Below are 25,570 nucleotides of genomic sequence, written 5' to 3'. Positions count from 1 at the left end.
TTTTACACTCCACATTTTCTTGTAGTCGCATTCTCTCTCAAGTAAAATTTTATGCCTCTTAAGCTATAGCCCCCGGCCAAGTTTTCCAACATGGAGGAATTGCTTAGTTGATCCTATCCTCATTACATCAAAGTTTAATATGCACTCTCATGTAAAAAATTTAAGAAGTGTGCATCGGCATTTTCTAGACTTAATTTATTCTTAACTTCTTAAAAGAATGACAATATCTCGTTGATGAAGTCTAAGCACCCATCGCTCACATTTGAAGATAATGTCACTCTTTTAGGTAAGAAACTTATGGTATCTACATGTTTTAGGCTGATTTTATTCTTGATTTCTTAAAAGAATGGAAATCTCTCATTGGATGAAGCTAAACTATTTGGGCTTGGTTTTAGAGACCCTACATTAGTCATCATGTTTTTGGAACCACTCAAAGTTTCATTACCAATTAAATTTCTTCTTTAAATTATTCAAGAAAACTAAATGTTTTTGGCACTGCTCAAAGCTCCATTCATCTCTTAATATTCAAGAAAACTAAACATCCAAATTTCGTAACCTTATCATTTTGATTTTTCTAGTCATTCCACTCTCTCAAACTTCATTTTATAAATGAATAGATGTTAGCATTCTAACCAATTTAAGCATATGAATTCTTCCTTCCAATTTAATTGTATATTCTAGTTTCCTAGTAACCATTTTTCTTGATTGCAATGCCCTAATTTTTAATAATTCAATATTTTTTGTCCACATGGCGATCTATTTATAAAAGATAATCCACATGGTGATTCAAATTATATTTAGAAAAGATAATCCAAGCACCAACCCTCAAATTCATGATGTAAATTTTCAAAGAACCAAAGGTTTCATGCAAAAATGTCATACATCTAACGATGGTACTTCATCCTTTAATGACCAAAGTTATCAATTCTATGTACATGCTAGGTTTCTTCAGCTTTTGTTGGGTGTTTCGCAAGGTCAAAATAAAATCAAGGTGCCTAATGCATGTGTCTATGTAATATAGGCACAACTGTGGATGCAATTGAATCCATAAAGCATGCAGTGTAAGAACACGATATTGGCTATTGATCATGATGTTTCTGTTGGAGCATGCACAAGCGGAAGCATAGACAAAAGAAATAGAGAGAGAATGAGTGATAGAGCAATTGTTGACAAGATCACCTTTATTGAGACAAGCAAGAGGTTACAATGGTAATAGCTAGCAACAACATGGCATTACAATATGTGCTTGTGAATTGGATAGTGAATAAGTGATGAGGGAGACCCTTTATATAGAGAGGCCAAAAGTTAGCTGATTTTGCCAACAAAAGCTATTGGCGGATAGCCCACAACTAGCGTAAATGTGAGAAAATACAAATGTATGCCAATAAAGGCCTAGTTCCACACCACAAAGATGCACAAAATTCTAACACCCCCTCTGCAGCTCATAGTGTGCAAAAAGTCTGAAGAAGATAAGCTGATGAAGATACAACCATGGACACTCCAGTATTACGCATTAACGGATACACCTTGGAAAGAGCACCTACCAACTTGACTCCTTGAAACAAAATGCCACCCTGAATAGCAAAGAATTCTTCTTGGATACATAGTCCCACACCAATGTGTAGTGAAATCCAAGTGTATAGAATGATGAGTTATCGGATAAATCATGCCCATGATCCCTCAAAGTGGACTATGAACACATCCTGTCCCAAAACCTCGAATAATGAACTCAGAACACACCGTGTCCATAGTCTCTGCTCTACATCAAAGCTGACCTTGTCCTAGCAGATTTTTAATGCTTGGGACTTCTACTGATGATTCCCATGCACCAAAAAATGGAGTTGCTAATAGCCCCCTCTTCCAACCATAAGCCTCCTCTAGCTGGAAGCATATGGGGGGAAACCATTTGTATAACTAGAGAAGAGCATCATCGTGGTTCTCCCTAGCTGGAGGGAGCCCTAGAAGAGTCACTAGAAGTTTATGTACCACTTTTCATGTGTCGTGTGTTTTCCCTTCTTCTGGGATGAAGCCTTACTCTTGCCCTTGTCCTTCTTCATGGACAAACAATCCTTAGACAAATGTCCTTTCTTCCCACACGAGTAGCAACAACTACAACCTTTCTTCTACACTATAGAAAGCGCTTGATCATGATGGATCTTCACATGCATCCTAGTTTGTTTGTCTCCCATAGCTTTGAAGTATGTAAGCTTTTCAAATACAAATTTTTCCTTCAGAACATATATCCATCATTTGTTTCTCTTTGATAGCTTCGAAGTCCTTTAGAACGTGTACCCATAGTTTGATTCTCTCCCATGGCTTTGAAGTCCTTAAACTTTTCAAATACATCAAATTTTACCTTTGGAAAATATATCCATACCTTCTTGCTATAGTCATCTATGAATGTGACATAATAGTGGTTTGCCACCGCATGCTTGGTGGGACCCACACATATTTGTGAACTAGCTCCAAAATTATCATGTGCCTATTATACGAACACAATGAGGCTAGCATTGAGGTCAACTAGACACAATTCATCATAGTGTGACTGAGTGGGTGAAATAAAAGTTGGGTTGGTGGCTCATTTATTATTAGAGTTTACGTGATTAGGCTTGACACCTTGGGATTGGGGCATCCCAAGGATGGATAGCCCAATATATTGTCACATAGTGAGGACCAAGACAACTGTGATGGCATTGTACAGGATGTGTACATTGTATGGATCCTGACGATGCCAGGTTCTATGTGAACTCTAGCTTGGAGAGGTGGCTTCTCGCTATGTTTGGATTGGAGCCTATGATTGCATGACAAGTTCTAGGCTACCATTTTCATTGTCCTCTTCAATTTTTTGATGGTACTTGTATGACTATGGATTGCACGTATTCTGATTGCCTTGGTTATGTGAATCGGTCTTGGGCAAACACACAAGTGTAAGGGGTGTTACATTTGGTATCAGATCTTGTTTCATGTGTTCAAATTGGAGATTTATACCAAGCTTAATGACTTAAGTAATGTTGAAAGAGACTAGAGAGTTTTTGGCTATTATTTGGAGTACTTTTGTGCACCGAAGTTGCATGGACATCCTTGGCTAAATCACCATTTGAGAGTCTTTTTATGTGGAAATTATGTGGGAAATATAAGCCTTGATAGGTGTAGTTTTCATTGAGTCCAAGATTTTGTAAACCATAGTGTCATCAAGAGAGAAATGGATTGGGAAATGTTGATTATTTAATAAAAACAAAAGAAAATACCTTTCTTTAAAATAAAAAAAATCTATTCCCAGTTTGTGTGGTCACTCAGGATGTAATATTTCTACTGTGAGATTCAAAATAATATGTGTTAACTACATTTGGTTTAACATTACTTCTAACGCATGATCGCCACTTCTATACCACATCATTTGTAACTGTGTCCATGATGATTGACTATGGGATCTAGAATAGGCTACGCCATGTGTATTGATGGCCAAGATGGAATTTGTACCTAGGTATAAGCTTAACTAGATTTTAGGCCCCCGTACATACAATAATGAGAGGATTATCCCATTAATCCATAATTTGTTGAGAAATGTGGTGCCAAAGAGTACAAGGAAGAGATAGGGAGTGAGTTGAGTAAACCCAACAAGAGCAAAGTCTAGCATGAAGCCACATGAGCAAAGGGAATTATCCCACATTGATTTATAAGCCCAAGGGGGTACCCCCTCATATAAAAGGGGTCCATTTCCAAGAAATGAATCATATCACTTACACTTATCTCAAGTCTCTTTATGTATCCAAGCTAATTCATCTTGGTGTCTAATTGTACTTAAGTGCATTAGCACATACTCACACGATGAGTTTTCTCATTTTTATCCACCTTAGATTAGTATTGTCAATAGTGTAGAATTATTTTATGATTAGGTAAATGTCTTATCATTGGGAGAGCTTGATCCATGATTCTTAACATGGTATTAGAGCTAGGGTGAGGCTCTCCATTAGCTTAGTTTTCATCTCAATATAGCAAGGTGATTCGAGTTACCTTCTTGAGTTCCTTAGTTTTTTTTTCTCCACATTTAGGGTTTGTTAGTGTGAGATAAAGAGAGAGAAGGACCACATAACACAATAGTTTTTAGTGCAAGTTTCATTTAGCATATTCCTTGTTCAACAACTCCATTGGTATGGTCTCCATAGATCTATAAGGGGTGCAAAGAAAGTAAAGACAGAAGGTGTAGTCAAGAATAGTGTTCCTAGTAGAGCCTAGCAAAGGTAACTAAGGTTATTTGAAGCAAGGCAAACTGCCTACACCATTCAATAGGGTGAGCGTATGGCATGAAATGCTTGTAAACAATAAAAAACATAGCAATCTTCTAACTCTACGTAACTCGAGGCCAACATAAAGAAACAGTAGCTATATAGAAGGCCCATCAAAGCTATGTGCAACAACAAAATAGTCAAGAGCAGTAGCACCGCCCATGAGCCTACATAGTTATGATAACAAATGATCACAAATAAAGAGAGAGAGAGAGCAGGCCATTGAACATGCAGGAGATCTGGAGACGCAGTGTGCGGAGTGGATCACGAAAGAACATGGTCATCAAAAGACATCGTGTGGATCACGGTCTTCGACATCGACACATGGGCACTAGCACCATCAGCATGTGTGTTAGCACAAGCATCAATAATGTAGCCTTCATCGAAAAGAATTGTTCATAAAAAATTTGTAACCCTTGTAAAAGCGGCCAAATGAGCACTCTACCATGTGTTTGTGTAAAAATGAAGTGTACAACCTTTTGTAAAAATGCTATAACCAAATGAGTATGTGAGCATATATAAGCAACACTTCATCAAGCAAAATTAAGGATATCTCAAGCCAGCAAAGCAGTACCACTAAGTAACATCGAGCTACTAACGAAAATCATATATTGTAAAAGCCACCAAATGAGTAGGAAAATTGATATGCAAATGTAAAACACTTGACCGCCAGAGAGTAGCCAAAGTAGCACCATGGGGGGTGAAAATCAACCTGAACATCTCTAAAAGTAACCTCTGAGCTAGAGTGTAACCCAGCCAAAGAGCTCTGAGTTACCTAGCCAAGTTAGAAATGAGGGGGGCGGGGGGTGAAAATATGATATAAGACTCGCAACTAACCAACCTTGAGTAGCCCAAAGATTTGGCACCAAGGGAGTGTGTTGAGAAATGTGGTGCTAAAGAGCACAAGGAAGAGATAGGGAGTGAGTTGAGTAAGCCAAAAAAGAGCAAAGTCTAGCATGAAACCACATGAGAAAAGAAAATTATCCCACTTTAATGTAAAAGCCTAAGGGTGTACCTCCTCATATGAAAGGGAGCCATTTCATATCATTGCTATAGAAGCCTGCTTTTCTATAGAATTATAACGTAGCAACTTGGATGGTCCATAACCGACTAGTGCTACTTCGCTTTTTCCTCGCTAGAGAAGTCCGCTTTCGAGATATTGATAAGAAACTTCACCAATCACTCTGTTTTTTCTCTAAGCAACCTAATTTTTTCCAAAAACATGATGGCATATCCTCCTTATTTGATATAGCTCTAGCCACTTCACCAATCACTCTGTTCTTTCTCTTAGGAACTCCATTTTGGTGAGGGGCATGCTTGCATGTAAGCTACCTTCTAATACCATGTTCTCTCAGGAACTCTCATCAAATGCATAGCTGAGGTGTGTACTAACCTCCACCATCTATCCTTAAGCAGTGTTAGCATGGCCTTGCTAATATGGGGGAAAACACATGCTCTTACACACAGCCATGGTGTACATATGTACAGATGAGCATGGTGTAAGAGTCATGGATCAAGAACAAGATAAAAGAAACAAGATAAAGATACAAGCAAAATATCATAGTGTATTCCATATCCATCATCTTGTGTATCCAATTTGTATACAAGAGGGGCTTTATGTAGCCATCCAACCATGTGACTCTTGGGATACCCATATAACTATGGGCTGCCATAGCCTCCACAAGATCCTAACTCCCCACTATACCTCTTGTAAACCACTTCTTGATATGACATCTTTTAATGACCAAATACCACAACTCATTAGCCTAAGCTAATGCTAGTAATGCTAGGGGGTGTTCACACCCAAGCTAATGCAAAAATGCTAGGAGGTGTTCACATCCGTCAGCCTCTCTTCCCCTTTGTTTGATTGGGAGTGTAGTATCTCCTATCAATGCCAAGTACATCATGAGAATATGTGAATAAGTGGCTGCTAGAAGGTATAATGCAATTCAAGTCATACAATATATCATGTAAAAGTAAATAAAACTGATGGTAGACCAAGGAGATGGTGGGAAGATAATTTCCACCAATCTAATGAAGAGTCCACAAGTATATGCTTATGAAGAATCTTATCTATGGATGCTCAAGTGTTCTGGGAAGTCAACTTTATCACCACAGCAAGTAACTGTACTCTAGAAATCATTATATCATTTTCGTCTATAATTTTATTATGCTTTTAACATTTTCCTTTTGGTTTATATTCTATTTTTTCCTTTTACTATAGGTAACTTGATAAGGACTTCAGTGAGTTTTTCCTCTTGACCTCATGCCTTCTCACTCGGTTTTAGAGTGTCTTGGGCAGGTATCTCACTGAGCTTTCTCCTCTGACATTTATGCCTCTTTATCCGGGACTTATAGGTGACCCAATAGGAATCTTCAACTGGACTTCCTCCGAACCTCATGCCTTCTCACTTGATCTTACAAACGTCTCAGTAATATCCTCTGTGAGACTCTTCCGTTGGCCCTCATGCCTCATTTCTTGACTTACAAGTGACGCGATTAGGACTTCGCATGAGCTTCCTCTAAACCTCATGCCTCCTCACTTGGTCTTATAAGCATCTCATTAGTATCCTCAACAAGCATCTCCTCCGACCCTCTTATGCCTCATTCTTTCAATATTAATGTTGTTTTTACATTGACACTGTATTTTAAGATAATACTTCAATAATTAATATATTTGAATTAGCCAACTACTTCCATCTATGTTTATTAAATTGTCCACCCCAAGTTTTCCACGAAGATAAAGGATACTTTTCATGTATTCCATGCAATAGACAAAGATGAGTTGGATTATCAAAGCCAACAAGTGACTTACCATATGTGTGCTTTAATGTGCTCATCAAATACCATATGTGTGCTTTAATGTGCTCATCAAATACTTTGAATTTTAAATTATTATCTTTATTATGTGATTTAGATTAATGCAAGGCATGCAAGATTCTAGTGAACTCATTCTTCAGCGATAGTGCTTACACAAATAGAATTTAAAAAATTTAGCATGGTCATTCTTGTCGTAATACAACTCACACTTTCTTTCCATTTTTAGTGTTTGATTTGATCAAAGCCTCGCAACTAATACACCACACTAACGCAAGACCAAGTGTTCTCCCAACAAGTAAAGCTTAGTGCAATATCAAGATTCTTGTTGTTCACACAAGGCTGCTTGATCTTAACTTCTAGTGTATTTTAAAAAAAACTCTGACACAATGGTACATTTCTAAAGAGTAACCATGTTTCAACATTGCAAATCTGCAAGGAATCTATCAATGTCAATTCAACTTTGACAAATTGAAATATGATACGATCTCAACCTTCAACGAATTACGCTTGATTGCTTCTCTTTTTTTAAAAATCAATGCTTTTTATAGAGCTATTCTGGATAAGGAGAGTGCACCTACTTAGTCAGCTAAGATGGACTATACACTTCAAATAATCACATTAAGAATTACAGCTCCTCTAGATGATGAATGACAAGTAGAATGAGGCAAAAAAGATGAACCAAGGTTTGACTGAAGGAAAAATTCCCCACCCATGAAAAGAGGAGACCTCACCCTCCCATCCTGGTTCCTTTGAATTTTGAGCAGCTTTAAGAGAGAATATTCTCATTTTGAGAAGCTTTGAGAAAAGGGTATGGAGAATACCTAATAAATTCAAATTCCAAAACATGTGCTTTGTGGACTCACATAAAGACATTAAGTGAAATATGAATTGCTTTAAGAAAAGGGTATGGAGAAGCAATTGTTGTGTGATTGAAACAATATCATGATTTCTCACATTAGATGAAATATGGACTCATTTTTGTTCCTCAAGGATTTCCACACCTCCTCTCTCTAGAAAATTAAGCTTACGGTGCAATTCTTGCAACTTTCGAGTAGAGTTTGGACATTTAGAATCTACTCTTCGAGACCTTTCCAATGATATATAGCATGATAAGTAATTTCGAATATTCAAGAAATCTTCAAATTAGTGATGACGTAGCATGTTACAACTCAAAAGTGAGCGGAGCTTGAATATTTGGAATCTATTTTTCGAGACCTTTCTAATAATAAATAACATGATAAGCAAGTAGATTTCAAATATCCAAACACCGCTCTCTCTTGAGTTGTAACATACTACATCATCACCAATTTGGAGATTTCTTGAATATTCAAAATTACTTATCATGCTATATATCATTGGAAAGGTCTCGAAGAGTAGATTCTAAATATCCAAACTCTACTCAAAAGTTGCAAAAAATTTCACCATGAGCTTAATTTTCTAGAGAGAGGAGGTGTGGAAATCCTTAAGGAACAAAAATGAGTCCATATTTCACCTAATGTGAGAAATCATGATATTGTTTCAATCACACACCAATTCACACTAATCCAAATTCATGTAAACAAGCATCCATACAATCAATCAAAACAGTAGTCAAATTCTTCTTACCCAACTTGAACACCAGAAAGATAGCATGCACACATAGACTTCAATGGACTTCACTATCGTTAGAGCAAAAGATAGATAAATTTATAAAAAAAAGCTCAACTTGCTTTCCAAGCTTATCAAGACTCGTCTAGTATAATGGAAGTATACATGATCAAACAAGACAAACCTCATCTTGCAAGAAACAGGCCAATGAACTTCCACAACTCCCAAAAAAGTGAGTTAAATTACATACGAGTCCACTTCCCAACAGGAGACCCAACTTCATCATTTCTCATTCATGTAAGCAAAGCTTTGGAGCCTAAGAAAATTTATAAAGTAAGAAAACATGGTGTAGAGAAGAAAAGCCATATCATTCTATGTATACCCTTACATTTCGAGATACTTAACCAAATCACAAAAAATTGATAGCCAAGCCAAAACACATGTAGCCATAATAGACTATAATTTATAAACCAAGAGCATGTAAAATATACTAATTTTCTCAAAACTCTAACTGCCTATACCAAAAAAGGTCTAAAAATAAGACTTGAAATCAAAAAGTTCTGTCACAAAATTTGTACAGATTTCAGAGCACCGCAACCCATTCTTCCGTCACAGTGAGAAATCAACAATTCCCAATCAAAAATTATAATGTCCACGAATTGTTGCATGATGATGCACAACATTCTCATTACAGAGATAGCAGGCTAGAAAGGATGACAGACATGAAAAGTCCTTAAGATATCACTCGATACATCATATGGCCATATAGAAGGAGGCAAAAGTTCTTGTCCATGAGAACCTATATATGAAGTTGATTCAAGAAACACGGAGGTATACAAGCATACCAATGATAAGTGAGGCAATATGTGTGCACTACCGATCAAGAAAAAACCAATAGCTACACCCATAAATGATGCAAACACCAACCATAAATGCACACTCAACACTCCAGCCACCAAAACATAACAGGTAGAAACAAGGGAAACTGGCCTTCATAGAAAAGCGACCACAAAATCATGTGTGAACTTTAAGGCGCGAATTTAACAAAAAGATAGAGATAATGCTACACACACAGAATTGGCATCTGAAAAAAGGAGGAGGATAAGGTTTAGAGCATAACCAACCTCATGCCCATCCTTACACCCAGTAGTAAGGTGATGACGGAGCCCAATATGTGCTCTTTGGAGCAGACTGTTGTGGGTAATTCTGGTAAGACATGATGTAATGTCCTTGACCTTGCATTGCGTGGCTCTTGGCGCTGAGGAAGGTGCAGACTGCCCTTTGTATGCTCCTTGGCCATCATCTTGGTTAGGGCTTCCACAGCAACATAGGCACCATAGCCGGGTTTTATCATATGCGCCATGGATGAGCCGGTCGGTGGTGATGATCCGCCCTTTACCGCCCGCAGTTACCCTCCTTGCAAATGAGGAATGTCCCTGTGGCATTCACGCCCAATCTTCCAAGGATGTGTTTTCGAGGATTGGGTAGGAGCTCAAAAGCAGGCCTGCAAGATGGATGCGGCCTTCACGCATCAGTGGTCGGAGTTGAAGATGGAGGAGACGTCGGCGGCCTTGCCAATGTCGCCCTGCACGGCGATGGCGGTGTCACCAGAGCCTTGTTGTTGGATGAGGGAGACCACCTCGAAGGCAGCTGCAGAGTTGCCCTGGTAGCACACAACCACAAAGGTGCGCGCCATGGCAGGCAAACCTCTTAGCCTATACCTCTTGATCTCTCCGTAACTATGGCGACCCTACCTGCCAGATCAAGCGCAGAGGAGGACGCCACAGAATAGCAAAGAGGAAAACAGCAGAGGGCGCACACTTCAGAAAACAACAAGTAAGTGGTAAAAATACCAAAGAGGAAACTAGCAACAAGTAAGTGGTAAAAATACCAAAGAGGAAACTAGCAACAAGTAAGTGGTTCGCCAGCCCTCATCCCGGCGGGGCTGCCTCCACCTCACGGAGGCTGGGTGTGTGTTTCTAAAAATTTCCTCCACCTTCCAAAAAAAAATATCAAAAACATGCTAAATAAAAATATCAAGAACATGCTAAATAAAAATATCAAGAACATCAAGAAACACGTTAATCTCCCTTGTCATGGGATTTTGAGAAAATCAACAAACATCATGGTTAATCTAGAATCAAGAAAGAATCATGCATGCTACTAATTTCTCTTCTTGCAAGAAATGTGTACGGATTAAGCATTTGACTTCTAGTCAAGAGCTTGTGCGCAAGGAGAAGATTAAAGCTTCTCGTCCCATCATAATGGCCGAGTGTTAGCATAGGCTTACTAACATGGAGGAAAACACATACTCCCACATACATAGCCATGGAGTACACATGTACACATGAGCATGGTATCAGAGACATGGATGAAGAACACGATAAAAGACACAAGATAAAGATACAAGCAAAACATCATAGTCCATATCCATTATCTTGTGTATCCAATTTACATACAAGAGGGACTTTATATAACCATCCAACCATGTGACTCTTGGCATAGCCATGTGACTACTGGGCTCCCATAACCTCCACAAGATCCTAACTCCCCACTAGCCCTCTTTCTTGATATGACATCTTTTAATGACCAAATCCCACAACTCATCATAGCACATGTGAATGTTCAAAGCGGAGCTAAAGAATTGCTCGTGGAAGGAATTTAATAATTTCTAAAATGCATCGAGCACAAATCTTTATTCGTTCAATAAAGCCCACAAGACGAGAGGGCATTACTATTATCATATATCTGAATAAGTAATTTTGAGCATACTAGTTTGGAAAGAATTACTCGCGGAGGGAATATAATAATTTCTAAAATGCATGGAGCACAAATTTTTATTTTTTGAATAAAGCTAACAAGACGGGACGGCAATACAACTATTATCATTATCATATATCTCAATGAGGGAGTTTGAGCATACTATTTTGGGAAGCAGCGGCGTTGAATATCTTCTACGAATGAAGTGAGGGCCACGTGGGAAGACCCATGTTGGGAAACGGAGTGCTGGACGAGGGCTTGGAGATGACAAGATCTCTCTCTAATTTTAGCGCCTTCTTGGCCAGACATCAATTCAACAACGACCTTCTCCACTTCTGCTCTGTCTACCAAACCATTCTCGGGCCTTCTTTTGCACCGCAGTCCAACTTTCCAATTCCTTATAACTAGCTGTGCATTAATCGGTTGGTCTGCAAATATCGGAATACACACCATCGGTACCCCCATGAATATACTTTCCACAGTTGAATTCCACCCACAATGCGTTAGAAAGCCTCCTACCGCCTTGTGCTCCAGTACCTTCAGCTGTGGTGCCCATGGAATTATCATCCCTCGATCCTTTACCCGATCCTCGAACCCTTCCGGAAAATCGCTGTTGCTGTGCCTGTCCGGCCTTGCAACCCAGAGAAATCTCTCATTGCTTGCTTCAATCCCTTTTGCGATCTCTTTGATCTGTGATGGTGGGAAGAAGGCCACACTTCCAAATGAAATGAAGAGCACCGACCCTTCATCTTGCTCGTCCAGCCACCGTAAACACTCGAGGTTTTCTTCGTATAGATCTGCCCGTAGGATCTCGTGATCGGTCACCCCCGGCTTGTCGGGTAGACAAGGGCCGACGTAGCTCACGTTTGGTAGCAGCATCGGGATAAAAGAAGCTTCCAGTTCTTGGCAAGAGTCCAGCAGGATGTGAGATGCTTCTTCCAAGCGATGGTATATCATCTTCAAGGAAGTTTTCATATCCTCCGGGTCTTCCATGTAGTATGATTGAAGGATTTCGCGTTTGCCTACCTGAAGGGCGCCTGATTCGAGCTCGTCTAGCTCAACAGCTGTATAAGAATTGGCCATGATGGAAATCATGCTATAAAAATCAGCAATCGAATGGAAATTCGTCGGTCGTTAGGAGCCATTTACACCCAGAAACAGAACCGTGAACAGCATAGCATGCACATAATCATAGATTCAGAGATAGAACGTTTCATAACACAGAGAAACGACTATTTTCTAAGCATACCCTTGGAACAAAATCTCTCACCTTCAGGATGCACCTTCCCGGCTACAGCGAGCATTCCCAGGTACAAACGAGTTGCATTAGAAGTCCAGAAAAGAACTCGTGGGATATGGAATTTGTTAGCCACGTCCTGAACCCATGGGAAGAAGAAATCACAAGCGATACACGAGATGGGTTTGTCAGTGGCCAAGGAAGCTTCAACCAGGCGTTCCAGAAGGCCTTGTTGTTGATGGATGCCATCCAGGATCTTGATGATGGTGCGGAGGCTCATATCTTGTCTATTATCAGCATCAAGGGGGAACCCATCAGGGATGGTAACAAAGCGGATATCGAGCGAGGTGTTGAAAGTCGAGGGGCGTGCCTTGAGCATGCTTTGGTGAGCTCGCTCTGTGTTGACGAAAGTGATGGAGCACCCTCTTAATAGGAGCTGAGAGGCAAAGTACAGGAAAGGATTGATGTGCCCTTGTGCAGGGAAGGGTAGGAGGAGAGCGTGCACCTTGGATCCCATCTTCTCCAAAACATGGATTTCCCAAACATGTATTTGAGACGAAGAATTCTAGGAATGGTGGTGTCAACGCTACCCTCATCTAAGCAACCTATGGTTATTGGCTCCTCGTGTATGTTGACCTATCATTAAGCACGCAGCCATGTGGGATGATGAGGTTCTTGTTTGTGGTTGAGCCATGTGCCCTTTTTCAAACTAAAATGCTTGGATGGTGAGATGTCAAATCTTATCAAGGCTAGACATGACTGGTATGTATTATGTTGGCTTTCTAAAATATGTATAGTATTTGTAGTGGGGTAAGCCATTGATCATACATATACAAAAAAATCATTCATTGGTATGGATCCCAAAATAAGAAAGCATTTCAAAAAATGCATTTTTGTGTAAACCTAGATGCATTCAATCACATTAGCTTTCTTGTCTTCAAGTGTAGGCCTGCTAGCTTTGAAAATCAAACAATCCATTAAGTAGGTATTAATATTGGATATATAAGCAACACACGAGACTGTATTCAAGAACGTCATGCCCATCTCTCTCTAGTTCTCAGGAATTTGGCCTTCTACCATGTGGCTTCACCTATGAGTGCCATAGGGCATCCTTGCCTTGAGGAAAATAAGATAAGATGTATGTAGTATTATTCTAGTATGCATTCTTTATCTATATGGTTCCATTTGTTCAAATTTTAACTTTGAAGTTGATTTCAAGGTTGATGAGCTAGTATATCGATGTCATTTTTTATGGTGGGTTTAAGCAATCCCTCTTGAGAGGTTTTCCTACTGTTTGGAATGTGATATTATAGCTTATGTGACCAAGTTTGGTTGTTTGCATTGTCATTTTTTTGGTTATTGCTATTTGTTGTCGTCATCATCCTCTAGATGTTTTTCCTTGTAAAAGATACTTGTGATAGAATCGAGGGGTATAATACACGTATCTATACTCAAACATTGTCTTCTATTTTCTACGGCATGGTTATTCTTAATCTTGTATGCAAGAATATTTGAAAGCTCAGTTGCCATGAATTTAACACTAGTTTGGTAGCAAAACAAGACATAAAGTGTATGAAGGCCATGCACCAAGTGATCTCGCAAGAAGCAAAACATATTTCTATGGCTCACTCAATCGAGTCAACATGGAAAGTTGGAACGTATTCCATATACCTTGCCCACTCAATCGAGTCAACATGGAAAGTTGGAACGTATTCCTTTGCCTACACTTGATAGTCTTGAGTGGCCATTGCTTGATACAGAAGTGAGAGAGTTATATAGGACCAAAATGTTTAATGGTATTAAATATGCTATGAAGCCTAGCACTAGTGCAAGAAATTTCCATTTAAGTTTGTTTGTTCCAATTGCATGCTTTGTTGATTTATTTTCTGATTGTAAACAATTGAGAAAAACTAGAACAACTTTTATATGCAAAGATATAGATGAAGCTTGGCTTGATCATTTGTTTGACAAAGGTTGGAGAGTGAAATCATTAAAGGGAGATGATTTGATTGAATGTTGATTGAACACCTCTGACATTGCATTTTGATGAGTGTTATAACATTCAAATATCTTTTTGTGGAACAGTTACAAACCTTGTTTGATTATACTTAGGAAATTATCCTAATGATATTTTGGAATCAGATACTATACTGCCAAGCAACATCTGTGCATGTCATTTACTTATAGAAAGTGGCAATTGATCAACAACTAGGAAAGCATGGACCAAGATATAAGAGACGGCAACCACTCTTGCTTGATAAATATAGTTATGATTCAACACGGTCACCCATCATTGACATTGGAAGTGAAAGAGAATTGGACTCTCGAATATGTTGGGAACGAATTAGAAGTAGCAATTTAGAATCCTCTATATCAATTTTGCTTCAAGCCCGATGGTTGGAAGGTAAGTAGAAAAAGAGAGTATCAGATCATTTGTAAAGATATTGCAGCCCCACATGAATTGGAGGCACTACAAGATATCTGATGTGACCATGTATCTGTATATGGTGACAATGTATTTTCCATATGCAATAAACTTATCTATTTAGAACATTGCTTTTGTAATGCTTTATTGTTTAAAACAATGTATTGAAGGCAAAAATTTCCCAATTGAATTTTTTTGTACTTGACCTTGAAATGATTAGAGTGATTTTCTTTACCTTTTGGTGCAAGTTGCAAGGGTTTGCCACGCATAGTTTAAGGTTTGGTGGGCTCTTTGAGAATTAGTGAAATATTGCTTACAAAAGCAAGACGACAAAATGCACGCCATGGGTAAAGTGCAAGTATATGTATGGCAATCTTTGAAAGGGAGCGCAAAACTGAAAAGACAAAAGGCGCTTAAACCCACAAGGTTGCAAGGTGGCGATGGTTTCTAAGGCAGCAGGCTGGAGGATGCGGCATGAATGAAGGTGTCAATTGCCGGCTTGATGTGGATAAAAGGCCGTTATCACAGCGGAGGAGGAGAAAGCGTAAGCAGCAACAACAGCAACATTAACATTAATATGGCGCACTATAGCGAGCCCTTGCTGTGGCGTGGCAGCTTGTGGTCATGGGAGGGGGTGGTGCTGCTGCTGCTGCTGGGTCTGTTGTGGTTGCAGCAGCTAATGGGCGCCCATGCATACTTAAGGGTGGTGGTGGTAGAATCGGAGACGGAGTTCGGCTTCTTCCTGCCCCCTCACCCTTTCCAAATAATTGGCGATCACGAGACAGATGGCATAGCCTTCTGCTCTGACCCATTTGCCTTTGGTGCTAGCTGCCAGCCCTTCCCACCGGCCTTCATCCAATCCGTCCATTTCAACTCCACCGACACTTACACCCAGGTTACTCCTTTGCCACCTCTCTCTCTCTCTCTCTCCTTAAAACACGTTGCCCTCTTAATCTTCATGGGCCTCTCACACACAAATAACGACCTAAAAATTACTAGATTAAGACTCCAGCATACTATAAAACCACCTCATGAAAGCTTTACATACCATTTGAGGGTACCTTTCTTGCAAGGACTCATAACACATGTTATCAGTCACCCAACCATCATACATGTACTACTAATACAAAACATCATGCCATTTCAAGGGCTAGAATTTTGTTAATTTATATATAGTTCGTTAATCACATCAACCATAAAATAAATAGAATGGTCAAGTTTCATTGAATAAATAACATTCTTAAACTAATTATTTTGTTTTAATTTAAAAATGCCAAGTGTATGCTCAAATTACCTGCCAACTAGGGTAGATTATCTTTTAGTCTACATTTTGACTTCATAGGCTAAAATTGATATCTACATGATGATATTACTTATGAAATAAGAATGGATTCTTTTTCATTATATTGATGTGTATGGGGGTGTGTGTGTGTGTGTGTGTGTGTGTGTGTGTGTGTGTGAGAGAGAGAGAGAGAGAGAGAGAGAGAGAGAGAAAGAACCATGAAGGATGAGGAAAGATTGCAATTTGATATTTTCTCATTAAATTTGTTGATAGGTGACTGGCCGTATAAATGGGAGTATTTACACCAACAATGAAGATGGGGGTGGGCAATACGACCATAACAACTCTCCTGTGGGCGGGAAATGCTACGGCTACCCTTTCTTCGTCAACTTGATTGAGCCTTCTGATGGCCTCTATTGCATTCGTTGTTGCATGTCCAAACATGATTGTCCCACCGGAAGGTCCACCAAAGGTTGCCATGCGGTCATCTCGGGTGATTACACCTAAACACCACTTGCTCTTTTGGATTAGTGAAACATTTGGAAGAAAATTTCTCACCTCATTCAGAACATCATTTCTGCAACATGACAATCTCTTTGTATTAATAAAGGTTAATCACCCACAAGTACCACAAAGGTTACACAACAAATCATTATTCTCAAAGCATTGATTTTATATACCTATTCAGAAAGTTATGTGTGTGAATGTTGTTGTGGGTCAAAGTATTGAGTTTATTTAAAATATATCCCATTCAAAAATGTGTGTGTGTGTGTGCGTGCACGCACGCGTGCATGCGTGCGTGTGTATGTGTGTTTTCTTTTTCACACACACACACACACACACAGGCCCATGATGTTGTGTCACTTTTTGCATCATGACACGTTAATGATGCAATTAAGAAAAAATCATATTCAATGCTCTTTGTATATTTCATGGAGATTAACCCACATTAGATAATTTTGCAAGCTATTGGTAAAGGTTTTTGATTACCCACAAGAGAAGTAAATTGCTCCATGAAAGGGTTACACACTTCAATATAGTAAAACCTCCTTAAGAAATAATAACACTCTTGTTTTGTAATCCTCATTCCATTTAAGTCATTGAATGAATCGTCTACCTATTTAAGCATTTGAAAGTATCTTTGTGTTGTATTGCTTCAATTTGTATGTACCTTTCTTGATGATATCAAATAGGTTCTTTGCTTATATGAGGGGTCATGTTATAGAGGTAATTGCTATATCTTTTGAAGAAACTCTTGGAGCCACCTTTTGTGTGCCCTTACCAATATATTCTCCTATAAGATCATTTTTTCGTTTCCTCTTAGTTTACCCTTATAACAACCTTTTGTTTCATCATGGACAGTGCTAAAAAGAACATTATATTTTCCTCTTAGTTTACCCTTATAACAACCTTTTATTTCATCATGTATAGTTCTAGAAAGAACATTTTTTTCAATCAATCAAAATAAAAAGTAACCAAATTTTAGCTTAAAATTTTAAAAAATGCCACACATATAACTAAAATTTTGTCCCTTGAAAATACAAACAGCATAAAAACGTTACAATCAACTCCAAGATGTGAATGGTTCCTATTTAAAGTAGCATTTTGTGTTGTTCAAAGTGACTAGTACCAATTACATCACATGAGATATACATATGGAAATGTTTCTTATTTGGGCTAATGTTTGAAAGTATGTGGATATCACTAATGCCTTGATGCTTGGGGAATACGCAGATATCACTAATGTTAAAAGACATGGTACTAATGTTAAAAGACGTGGTGTGCGCTTAGTTATTGAATGAATCAAGCAATGCACAAGATCATCACATAATCAATCTCACACCACTAAAGCAACACATGCCACCACTTAGGTGTAACCAATGAGCAATGGAGTATATCAAGGTTACCACAAATGCATCACATAGACATATACCAATGAAAAATGCAAAGGGAGAGTATTTCCACAAAGGAACACTTAGTATATTGATCACTAAGCAAGTACACAAAGTATGGGCACTATACTCTCCACTTAGTTCTCTCTAGCTCTCCAATGTGTGAGTAGTAGTCCTTGAATTTATAGACTCATGAGAGGGAGGCGCTTCTCTCCATCTCCCTATGATTTCTCACCACACTCACCTAAAAGGTGATGCCACAATCAAAGGAAGATAACTACCAAACCTACACCCAGTTACTCTAGTAATTGAGCCTTCTAGACTTAGAGCAAACCACTCTAAGAAGGTATCACTAAGGAAAACACACTAAGAATGGATGTTAGATCACATGTTCTCTAACACTCTCCCTTGATCAAGCATACATACCACGTAGGGTGTGCTTGGATCAACTCTATCACTAAGATATCACTAAGATAACAAAGTTACCCCACAGGCTATAAGATGTCATACAAACTGCTAGAATAATTAGTTAGAGAAGATTGCCTCCTCCTTCTCTGGTTTCTTTGCCTTTCCCTTCTCTTTCTCGTCTTCATCCTTCTTCCTCTTGAAGCAATCCTTAATGATGTGGCCCTTCTTTTTGCAATAGTAGCAAGTTCGAGGCGCCTTGGTCTTCTTGTCCTTGATTGTAGAGTAGAGCAAGCATGCTCCACTGGAACTACTGTTGAAGGAGATGAATCTTTGGAACCTTCCATCATGCGAGTTTCCTCTAGGATGAGGGAAGAAGTCATTGAGGTTAGTGTATAATTGTTTTAATTGGCTGTCCACTAAGACACACGGCTCATAGCAAGGAGGCATGCTGTCCACTAAGACACACGGCTCATAGCAAGGAGGCATGCTAGAAAGCAACACATAGATGGCTTCCTCCTCATCAATAGTCACACCTGGCACCACTGAGTTGATCAATCATACAACGGATGTCATTTACATGAGAAGCAATATTGGTTTTATCATCCTTTTCCATCCTATAAATTTTCTTCCTTAAGAAGAATCTAGTAGCTTCATTAGTTTGCCCAAAGATAGACTTGAGTCTAAGCCATGCTTCATTTGAAGTCTTTGCAAAACTAACTTGATGAATTTGGCTATCACCTAGCCCACAAATGATGAGAGATAATGCCTTTGACTCTAAAGTGATCCACTTAGAGATAAGATCTGGATCTCAACTTGGTATTTTCTCAATTACATTTACCACTGCCCACATGTCTTTCTCAATTAGACACATTTGCATTTTGTTGCACCAAGTATGGTACTTGGAGCCATCAAATTTTCAGTTTTGTCAAACATTTTCCCTACCATGGTTGCCATGGTACTCAACCTAGCACACACACATAGTGTTACACAAACAAGGAAGTCCTTTATAGCTCTAGGACTTTACAATGGAGCTTGGCTTTTCACCTAGAAATGCTTTTACTCAAGGATCCCTTCACCAAATAGATGAAGGTGTGTGCACATAAATTTTGACCACTCTTGATAGTGTGAATTGGCGTGGATTTTGGACTTGGGCTTAGATACTTCGGCTAGTGCAAGTTGGGCTTTAGTTTTAGTTTGTAAAAACCTTGACATTTGACTAGCACTTCTCACACTTGAACCCTTCAACGTCTTGTCACTAAGCAATGCAATATGACATGCAATGTGCTCTTTATAGTTGCTAGATCATGTTACAAAATGTTGATCACAAAGAAGTGTAATGTCCACTTAGATGTGTGTAGCTAGGCTAATGAGAGAGTCTTCACAAAGAGGCTATGTAAACATGCCTTCTTGTACACATTGGAAATTAGCAAATAATAATCACAAAGATAAACTTTTGAACTTTTCCCTCCTACAAACAAGGGAGAATTTTTCTGCAATCGTGGGAATTTGTTGCTAAATTGTTGTTGGAGGGGATTGCCCCTGTGTGCGCCAAAGGAGCCCCCACAATCTTCTCACCAACTGCAGCTTATCTAATGTTAATTAAGCTCCATTAACACTTACTTTCTTGTACAGGCTCTGCATAATGGCATGCACTGTATACGCTGATTTGACTAGTTCTTGGGCTCAACCACCGCTACGCCACATAATGGGCTACAAGACCCCCACAAGAGAGCTACTGATGTGTGGCTTGATTCATGGAATGATGGCCTCCAATTAGCTTGTCTTCTCAGCTTCTAACAGACTCTGAGACACCCTCCTGTTAGAATGGTTGTAGGCGGCGTCTATTGCGTTGTTGCTATAGGCCCAAGGCCCTAATCCTAACGCCTTGTGATGGGCTACAGAAGCCCCAAATCAATGGAGGTGATGGGCAATCACCCAAGTGTGATTTTGACCCTCCAATTTGCACCTTTTTTTGCACACTGTTTTTGTCACTCAGAAAAAACAGCAAGTACCTTCATTAATGTTGTTACCCATTAAGTTTATTATTGAGAAAGGCCTTTGGATGGTCGATGATCACTTAAAGAAGAGATCTGAGCTCAGCTTCAATGCCATCAATGTTGATGCAATCAAACTCCCTTCACAATGCTCTCACCACCAATACTCACACAAAATTTCTCTCACACGTAGAGATTCCCTTCTTCTAATGCTCATTCACAACCACAATGGTGTGCCCCACTAAGTTGAAAAATCCCCCCCTTAATCTCTTATTGTGTCACTCATTAAGAGAATGAGAGAAATGGATAAGATGAAGTTTTCAAGATAAGACCCACAAAGGATGTTGTGCTGCTCACATAAAGACCTACACACACGTGTGAATAGTTTTAACTCCTTCTTCTTCACTCCAATGTGCCACTCAATGAAGTGACGAATCAGCCCAAATGCAACAAAGAGGTTCTCACAATGAATACCTTTCAATGATAGTATAAAATATTCATATCAACGCAATGAGAATCACTCATACACCCACAATCACTAAGATGTTTCTATCAACTCATGAAAGATTACACTCCCATGGAAAGGAGCTTTGATACCATGTTAAAAGACATGGTGTGAGCTTAGTTATTGAATGAATCAAGCAATGCACAAGATCATCACATAATCAATCTCACACCACTAAAGCAACCATGCCACCACTTAGGTGTTAATAATGAAATGTAACCAATGAGCAATGGATTATACTCAAGGTTACCACAAATGCATCACATAGACATAAGCCAATGTAAAATGCAAAGAGAGAGTATTTCCACAAAGGAACACTTGGTATATTGATCACTAAGCAACTACACAAAGTATGGGCACTATACTCTCACTTAGCTCTCCAATGTGTGAGTAGTAGTCCCTGAGTTTATAGACTCGTGAGAGGGAGGTGCCTAGGGCCCTTTATTCTCTCCACCTCCCTATGATTTCTCACCACACTCACCTAAAAGGTGATGCCCCAATCAAAGGAAGATAACTACTAGACCTACACCCAGTTACTCTAGTAATTGAGCCTTCTAGACTTAGAACAAACCACTCTAAGGTATCACTAAGGAAAACACAGTAAGAATGGATGCTAGATCACATGTTTTCTAACAACTAATTCATGTGTTGCTACTTATCTAGTAGCAAATGGTGCTTAGGTCTTTTCACCCACAAACTTTGCTATAATGAACACTTGGTGCAAAAAGAATAAAAATTTGTTCTAATATAATTATGCATTGATTATCAAATTAAGATAGTTTGTTCTTTTCAAACTTCCTATGATTTTACACTCCACATTTTCTTGTAGTCGCATTCTCTCTCAAGTAAAATTTTATGCCTCTTAAGCTATAGCCCCCGGCCAAGTTTTCCAACATGGAGGAATTGCTTAGTTGATCCTATCCTCATTACATCAAAGTTTAATATGCACTCTCATGTAAAAAATTTAAGAAGTGTGCATCGGCATTTTCTAGACTTAATTTATTCTTAACTTCTTAAAAGAATGACAATATCTCGTTGATGAAGTCTAAGCACCCATCGCTCACATTTGAAGATAATGTCACTCTTTTAGGTAAGAAACTTATGGTATCTACATGTTTTAGGCTGATTTTATTCTTGATTTCTTAAAAGAATGGAAATCTCTCATTGGATGAAGCTAAACTATTTGGGCTTGGTTTTAGAGACCCTACATTAGTCATCATGTTTTTGGAACCACTCAAAGTTTCATTACCAATTAAATTTCTTCTTTAAATTATTCAAGAAAACTAAATGTTTTTGGCACTGCTCAAAGCTCCATTCATCTCTTAATATTCAAGAAAACTAAACATCCAAATTTCGTAACCTTATCATTTTGATTTTTCTAGTCATTCCACTCTCTCAAACTTCATTTTATAAATGAATAGATGTTAGCATTCTAACCAATTTAAGCATATGAATTCTTCCTTCCAATTTAATTGTATATTCTAGTTTCCTAGTAACCATTTTTCTTGATTGCAATGCCCTAATTTTTAATAATTCAATATTTTTGTCCACATGGCGATCTATTTATAAAAGATAATCCACATGGTGATTCAAATTATATTTAGAAAAGATAATCCAAGCACCAACCCTCAAATTCATGATGTAAATTTTCAAAGAACCAAAGGTTTCATGCAAAAATGTCATACATCTAACGATGGTACTTCATCCTTTAATGACCAAATTTATCAATTCTATGTACATGCTAGGTTTCTTCAGCTTTTGTTGGGTGTTTCGCAAGGTCAAAATAAAATCAAGGTGCCTAATGCATGTGTCTATGTAATATAGGCACAACTGTGGATGCAATTGAATCCATAAAGCATGCAGTGTAAGAACACGATATTGGCTATTGATCATGATGTTTCTGTTGGAGCATGCACAAACGGAAGCATAGACAAAAGAAATAGAGAGAGAATGAGTGATAGAGCAATTGTTGACAAGATCACCTTTATTGAGACAAGCAAGAGGTTACAATGGTAATAGCTAGCAACAACATGGCATTACAATATGTGCTTGTGAATTGGATAGTGAATAAGAGAGGCCAAAAGTTAGCTGATTTTGCCAACAAAAGCTATTGGCGGATAGCCCACAACTAGCGTAAATGTGAGAAAATACAAATGTATGCCAATAAAGGCCTAGTTCCACACCACAAAGATGCACAAAATTCTAACACCCCCTCTGCAGCTCATAGTGTGCAAAAAAGTCTGAAGAAGATAAGCTGATGAAGATACAACCATGGACACTCCAGTATTACGCATTAACGGATACACCTTGGAAAGAGCACCTACCAACTTGACTCCTTGAAACAAAATGCCACCCTGAATAGCAAAGAATTCTTCTTGGATACATAGTCCCACACCAATGTGTAGTGAAATCCAAGTGTATAGAATGATGAGTTATCGGATAAATCATGCCCATGATCCCTCAAAGTGGACTATGAACACATCCTGTCCCAAAACCTCGAATAATGAACTCAGAACACACCGTGTCCATAGTCTCTGCTCTACATCAAAGCTGACCTTGTCCTAGCAGATTTTTAATGCTTGGGACTTCTACTGATGATTCCCATGCACCAAAAAATGGAGTTGCTAATAGCCCCCTCTTCCAACCATAAGCCTCCTCTAGCTGGAAGCACATGGGGGGAAACCATTTGTATAACTAGAGAAGAGCATCATCGTGGTTCTCCCTAGCTGGAGGGAGCCCTAGAAGAGTCACTAGAAGTTTATGTACCACTTTTCATGTGTCGTGTGTTTTCCCTTCTTCTGGGATGAAGCCTTACTCTTGCCCTTGTCCTTCTTCATGGACAAACAATCCTTAGACAAATGTCCTTTCTTCCCACACGAGTAGCAACAACTACAACCTTTCTTCTACACTATAGAAAGCGCTTGATCATGACCATTAAGAGACACCTTGGACTCTTCTTCCAAGAGAAGGGGGCTAAGATCATCAAAATCTAGTTGGATTATTATGAATTGGCACCTCAAAGCCTAAGAAACCACATCATACTCTAGAGGAAGCTTTAGAGGATTAGTGCAACCAATTAAGTAGAGGATAAGGCAACACCCATTGCCAGTAAACTATCCAAGGATAACCTTGGCCTTCATGATAAGGAACATATGCATAGAACTACTAGCAAGAAATACTAGTGTAGAGTTGCCCCTTACAAAGCAACTACCCTCATTGAGGAATCTCGAGCATAGAGATCCTCCAACTTGTGCATTGGCAAGAGTTTGCACAGCCTATGAGACCTTTGTAATGGTCCACACAAGCATGAAGTGCACTTTGAATAACAATCCTCCCAGCCTTATAATTCATCCTTCTGAACCTGGGTCCAATTCTCAAGTTTTGAGGACACTCGGGCTTCTTCTCACTACCTTGAACAATCTCCCATAGACCCTTATATGAATAAACCAGATCCGCATAATCAACTTCTAATGAGCATAGTTGGTTCCATATAACTTTTCCTCCTTGTTTGTACAAGGGGGAGCCATATCCAAAGCAACAACATATGCCACAAAAATGCAAATCTCAACACCCAACCTAGGGAGGGGAAGCTAGGAAGAAGTAGGGCTATCAAGCCGCGTGTCGGGCTGCACCACACGCAAAGAAAGCACCCTTCACTGCTACTGGAACAGAAAAAAACAACCACCAAACACCAACAATAGACTACCAAATTGCTCCAAGAAGCAAAACGTAGCACCTTTAAGGATGCCCCTTGGAACCAAGAAAAAATTCAAGGGGCAAGACCACAAGAAGAGGGAGATTGATGATGAAGTAAAGGCACAAAAGAAGAAAAAATAGTAGCTCCTCTTTGAAGAAAATGCAACACTTCAATGGAGAAACATAACGCCTTCAAAACGCAGGAGAAGAGGGATGCAAAAAATACAAAAAGGGTAGCCGAGATCCACACGTCTGATACCATGTTGGAGTATGCACAAGCGAAAGCATAGATAAAGGAAAGAGAGAGAGAGAGAGAGAGAGAGAGAGAGAGAGAGAGAGAGATTGTTGACAAGATCACCTTTATTGATAAGCAAAAGGTTACAATGGTGATAGCCAACAATAGGGCATTATAATATGTGCTTGTGAATTGGATAGTGAACAAGTGATGAGGGAGACCCTTTATATAGGGAGACCAAAAGCTAGCTGACTACCACTAGAAGCTAGCTAACAACCCAAAAGATGGTTGACAACCCATGATGCATAAATGTGATAAAATATGTCAAGTGTGTGCCAATAAAAGGTCCAGTTCCACACCACAGAGATGTGCTCTAACAGGTTTTACTTTGGAGATTTTGTCATTAGTAGGAGATAGGATTTTGTCATGGAATTCTCAAGTGA

The 25,570-nt window shown here is 39.0% G+C and overlaps 2 protein-coding genes and 1 pseudogene across 4 annotated transcripts; 1 reads left to right on the top strand and 2 right to left on the bottom strand.

The window, feature by feature from the left end:
• Positions 1 to 9,298: 9,298 nt before the first annotated feature.
• Positions 9,299 to 13,311, bottom strand: LOC147620334 (7-deoxyloganetin glucosyltransferase-like). 2 transcript variants are annotated; one of them, XM_086772545.1, is made up of 3 exons: positions 12,724 to 13,311; positions 10,585 to 12,517; positions 9,299 to 10,356 (listed from the first exon to the last, which is right to left on the bottom strand). In XM_086772545.1, exons 1-2 carry the CDS (start codon positions 13,205 to 13,207, stop codon positions 11,616 to 11,618), a joined length of 1,386 nt encoding a protein of 461 aa, XP_086628671.1. In that variant the 5' UTR covers positions 13,208 to 13,311; the 3' UTR covers positions 9,299 to 10,356; positions 10,585 to 11,615. The 2 variants fall into 2 exon arrangements, with proteins under 2 accessions (XP_086628671.1, XP_086628670.1); XM_086772544.1 differs by having other exon boundaries at positions 9,671 to 10,356; positions 10,547 to 12,517.
• On the bottom strand, positions 9,671 to 10,820 carry LOC147620335 (short-chain type dehydrogenase/reductase-like; annotated as a pseudogene). Its single transcript, XR_015261785.1, has 2 exons — positions 10,816 to 10,820; positions 9,671 to 10,557 (listed from the first exon to the last, which is right to left on the bottom strand). The product of XR_015261785.1 is annotated as a short-chain type dehydrogenase/reductase-like (transcript).
• A 1,915-nt stretch (positions 13,312 to 15,226) lies between the features above and the next one.
• Positions 15,227 to 17,114, top strand: LOC147620333 (uncharacterized). Its single transcript, XM_086772743.1, has 2 exons — positions 15,227 to 16,010; positions 16,671 to 17,114. The coding sequence occupies exons 1-2, from the start codon at positions 15,594 to 15,596 to the stop codon at positions 16,902 to 16,904; spliced, it is 651 nt and encodes a 216-aa protein (XP_086628869.1). The 5' UTR covers positions 15,227 to 15,593; the 3' UTR covers positions 16,905 to 17,114.
• The last annotated feature ends 8,456 nt before the right edge of the window (positions 17,115 to 25,570 follow it).

The sequence above is a fragment of the Cibotium barometz genome, chromosome 32 (assembly GCF_041138505.1).
Source record: "Cibotium barometz isolate CiBa-2024 chromosome 32, ASM4113850v1, whole genome shotgun sequence".
NCBI classification, from domain to species: Eukaryota; Viridiplantae; Streptophyta; class Polypodiopsida; order Cyatheales; family Cibotiaceae; genus Cibotium; species Cibotium barometz.
This window is presented reverse-complemented; position numbering and strand designations above follow the sequence as displayed.

What these genes read in the sequence shown, in the direction of transcription:
- LOC147620333 (XM_086772743.1), top strand. Translation starts at nt 15,594, where the DNA reads ATGAAGGTGTCAATTGCCGGCTTGATGTGGATAAAAGGCCGTTATCAC. An exon ending in CCACCGACACTTACACCCAG is followed by an intron (nt 16,011 to 16,670) that starts GTTACTCCTTTG and finishes ATTTGTTGATAG; the next exon opens with GTGACTGGCCGTATAAATGG.
- LOC147620334 (XM_086772545.1), bottom strand. Translation starts at nt 13,207, where the DNA reads ATGGGATCCAAGGTGCACGCTCTCCTCCTACCCTTCCCTGCACAAGGG. An exon ending in CGGGAAGGTGCATCCTGAAG is followed by an intron (nt 12,518 to 12,723) that starts GTGAGAGATTTT and finishes ATTCTTATACAG; the next exon opens with CTGTTGAGCTAGACGAGCTC.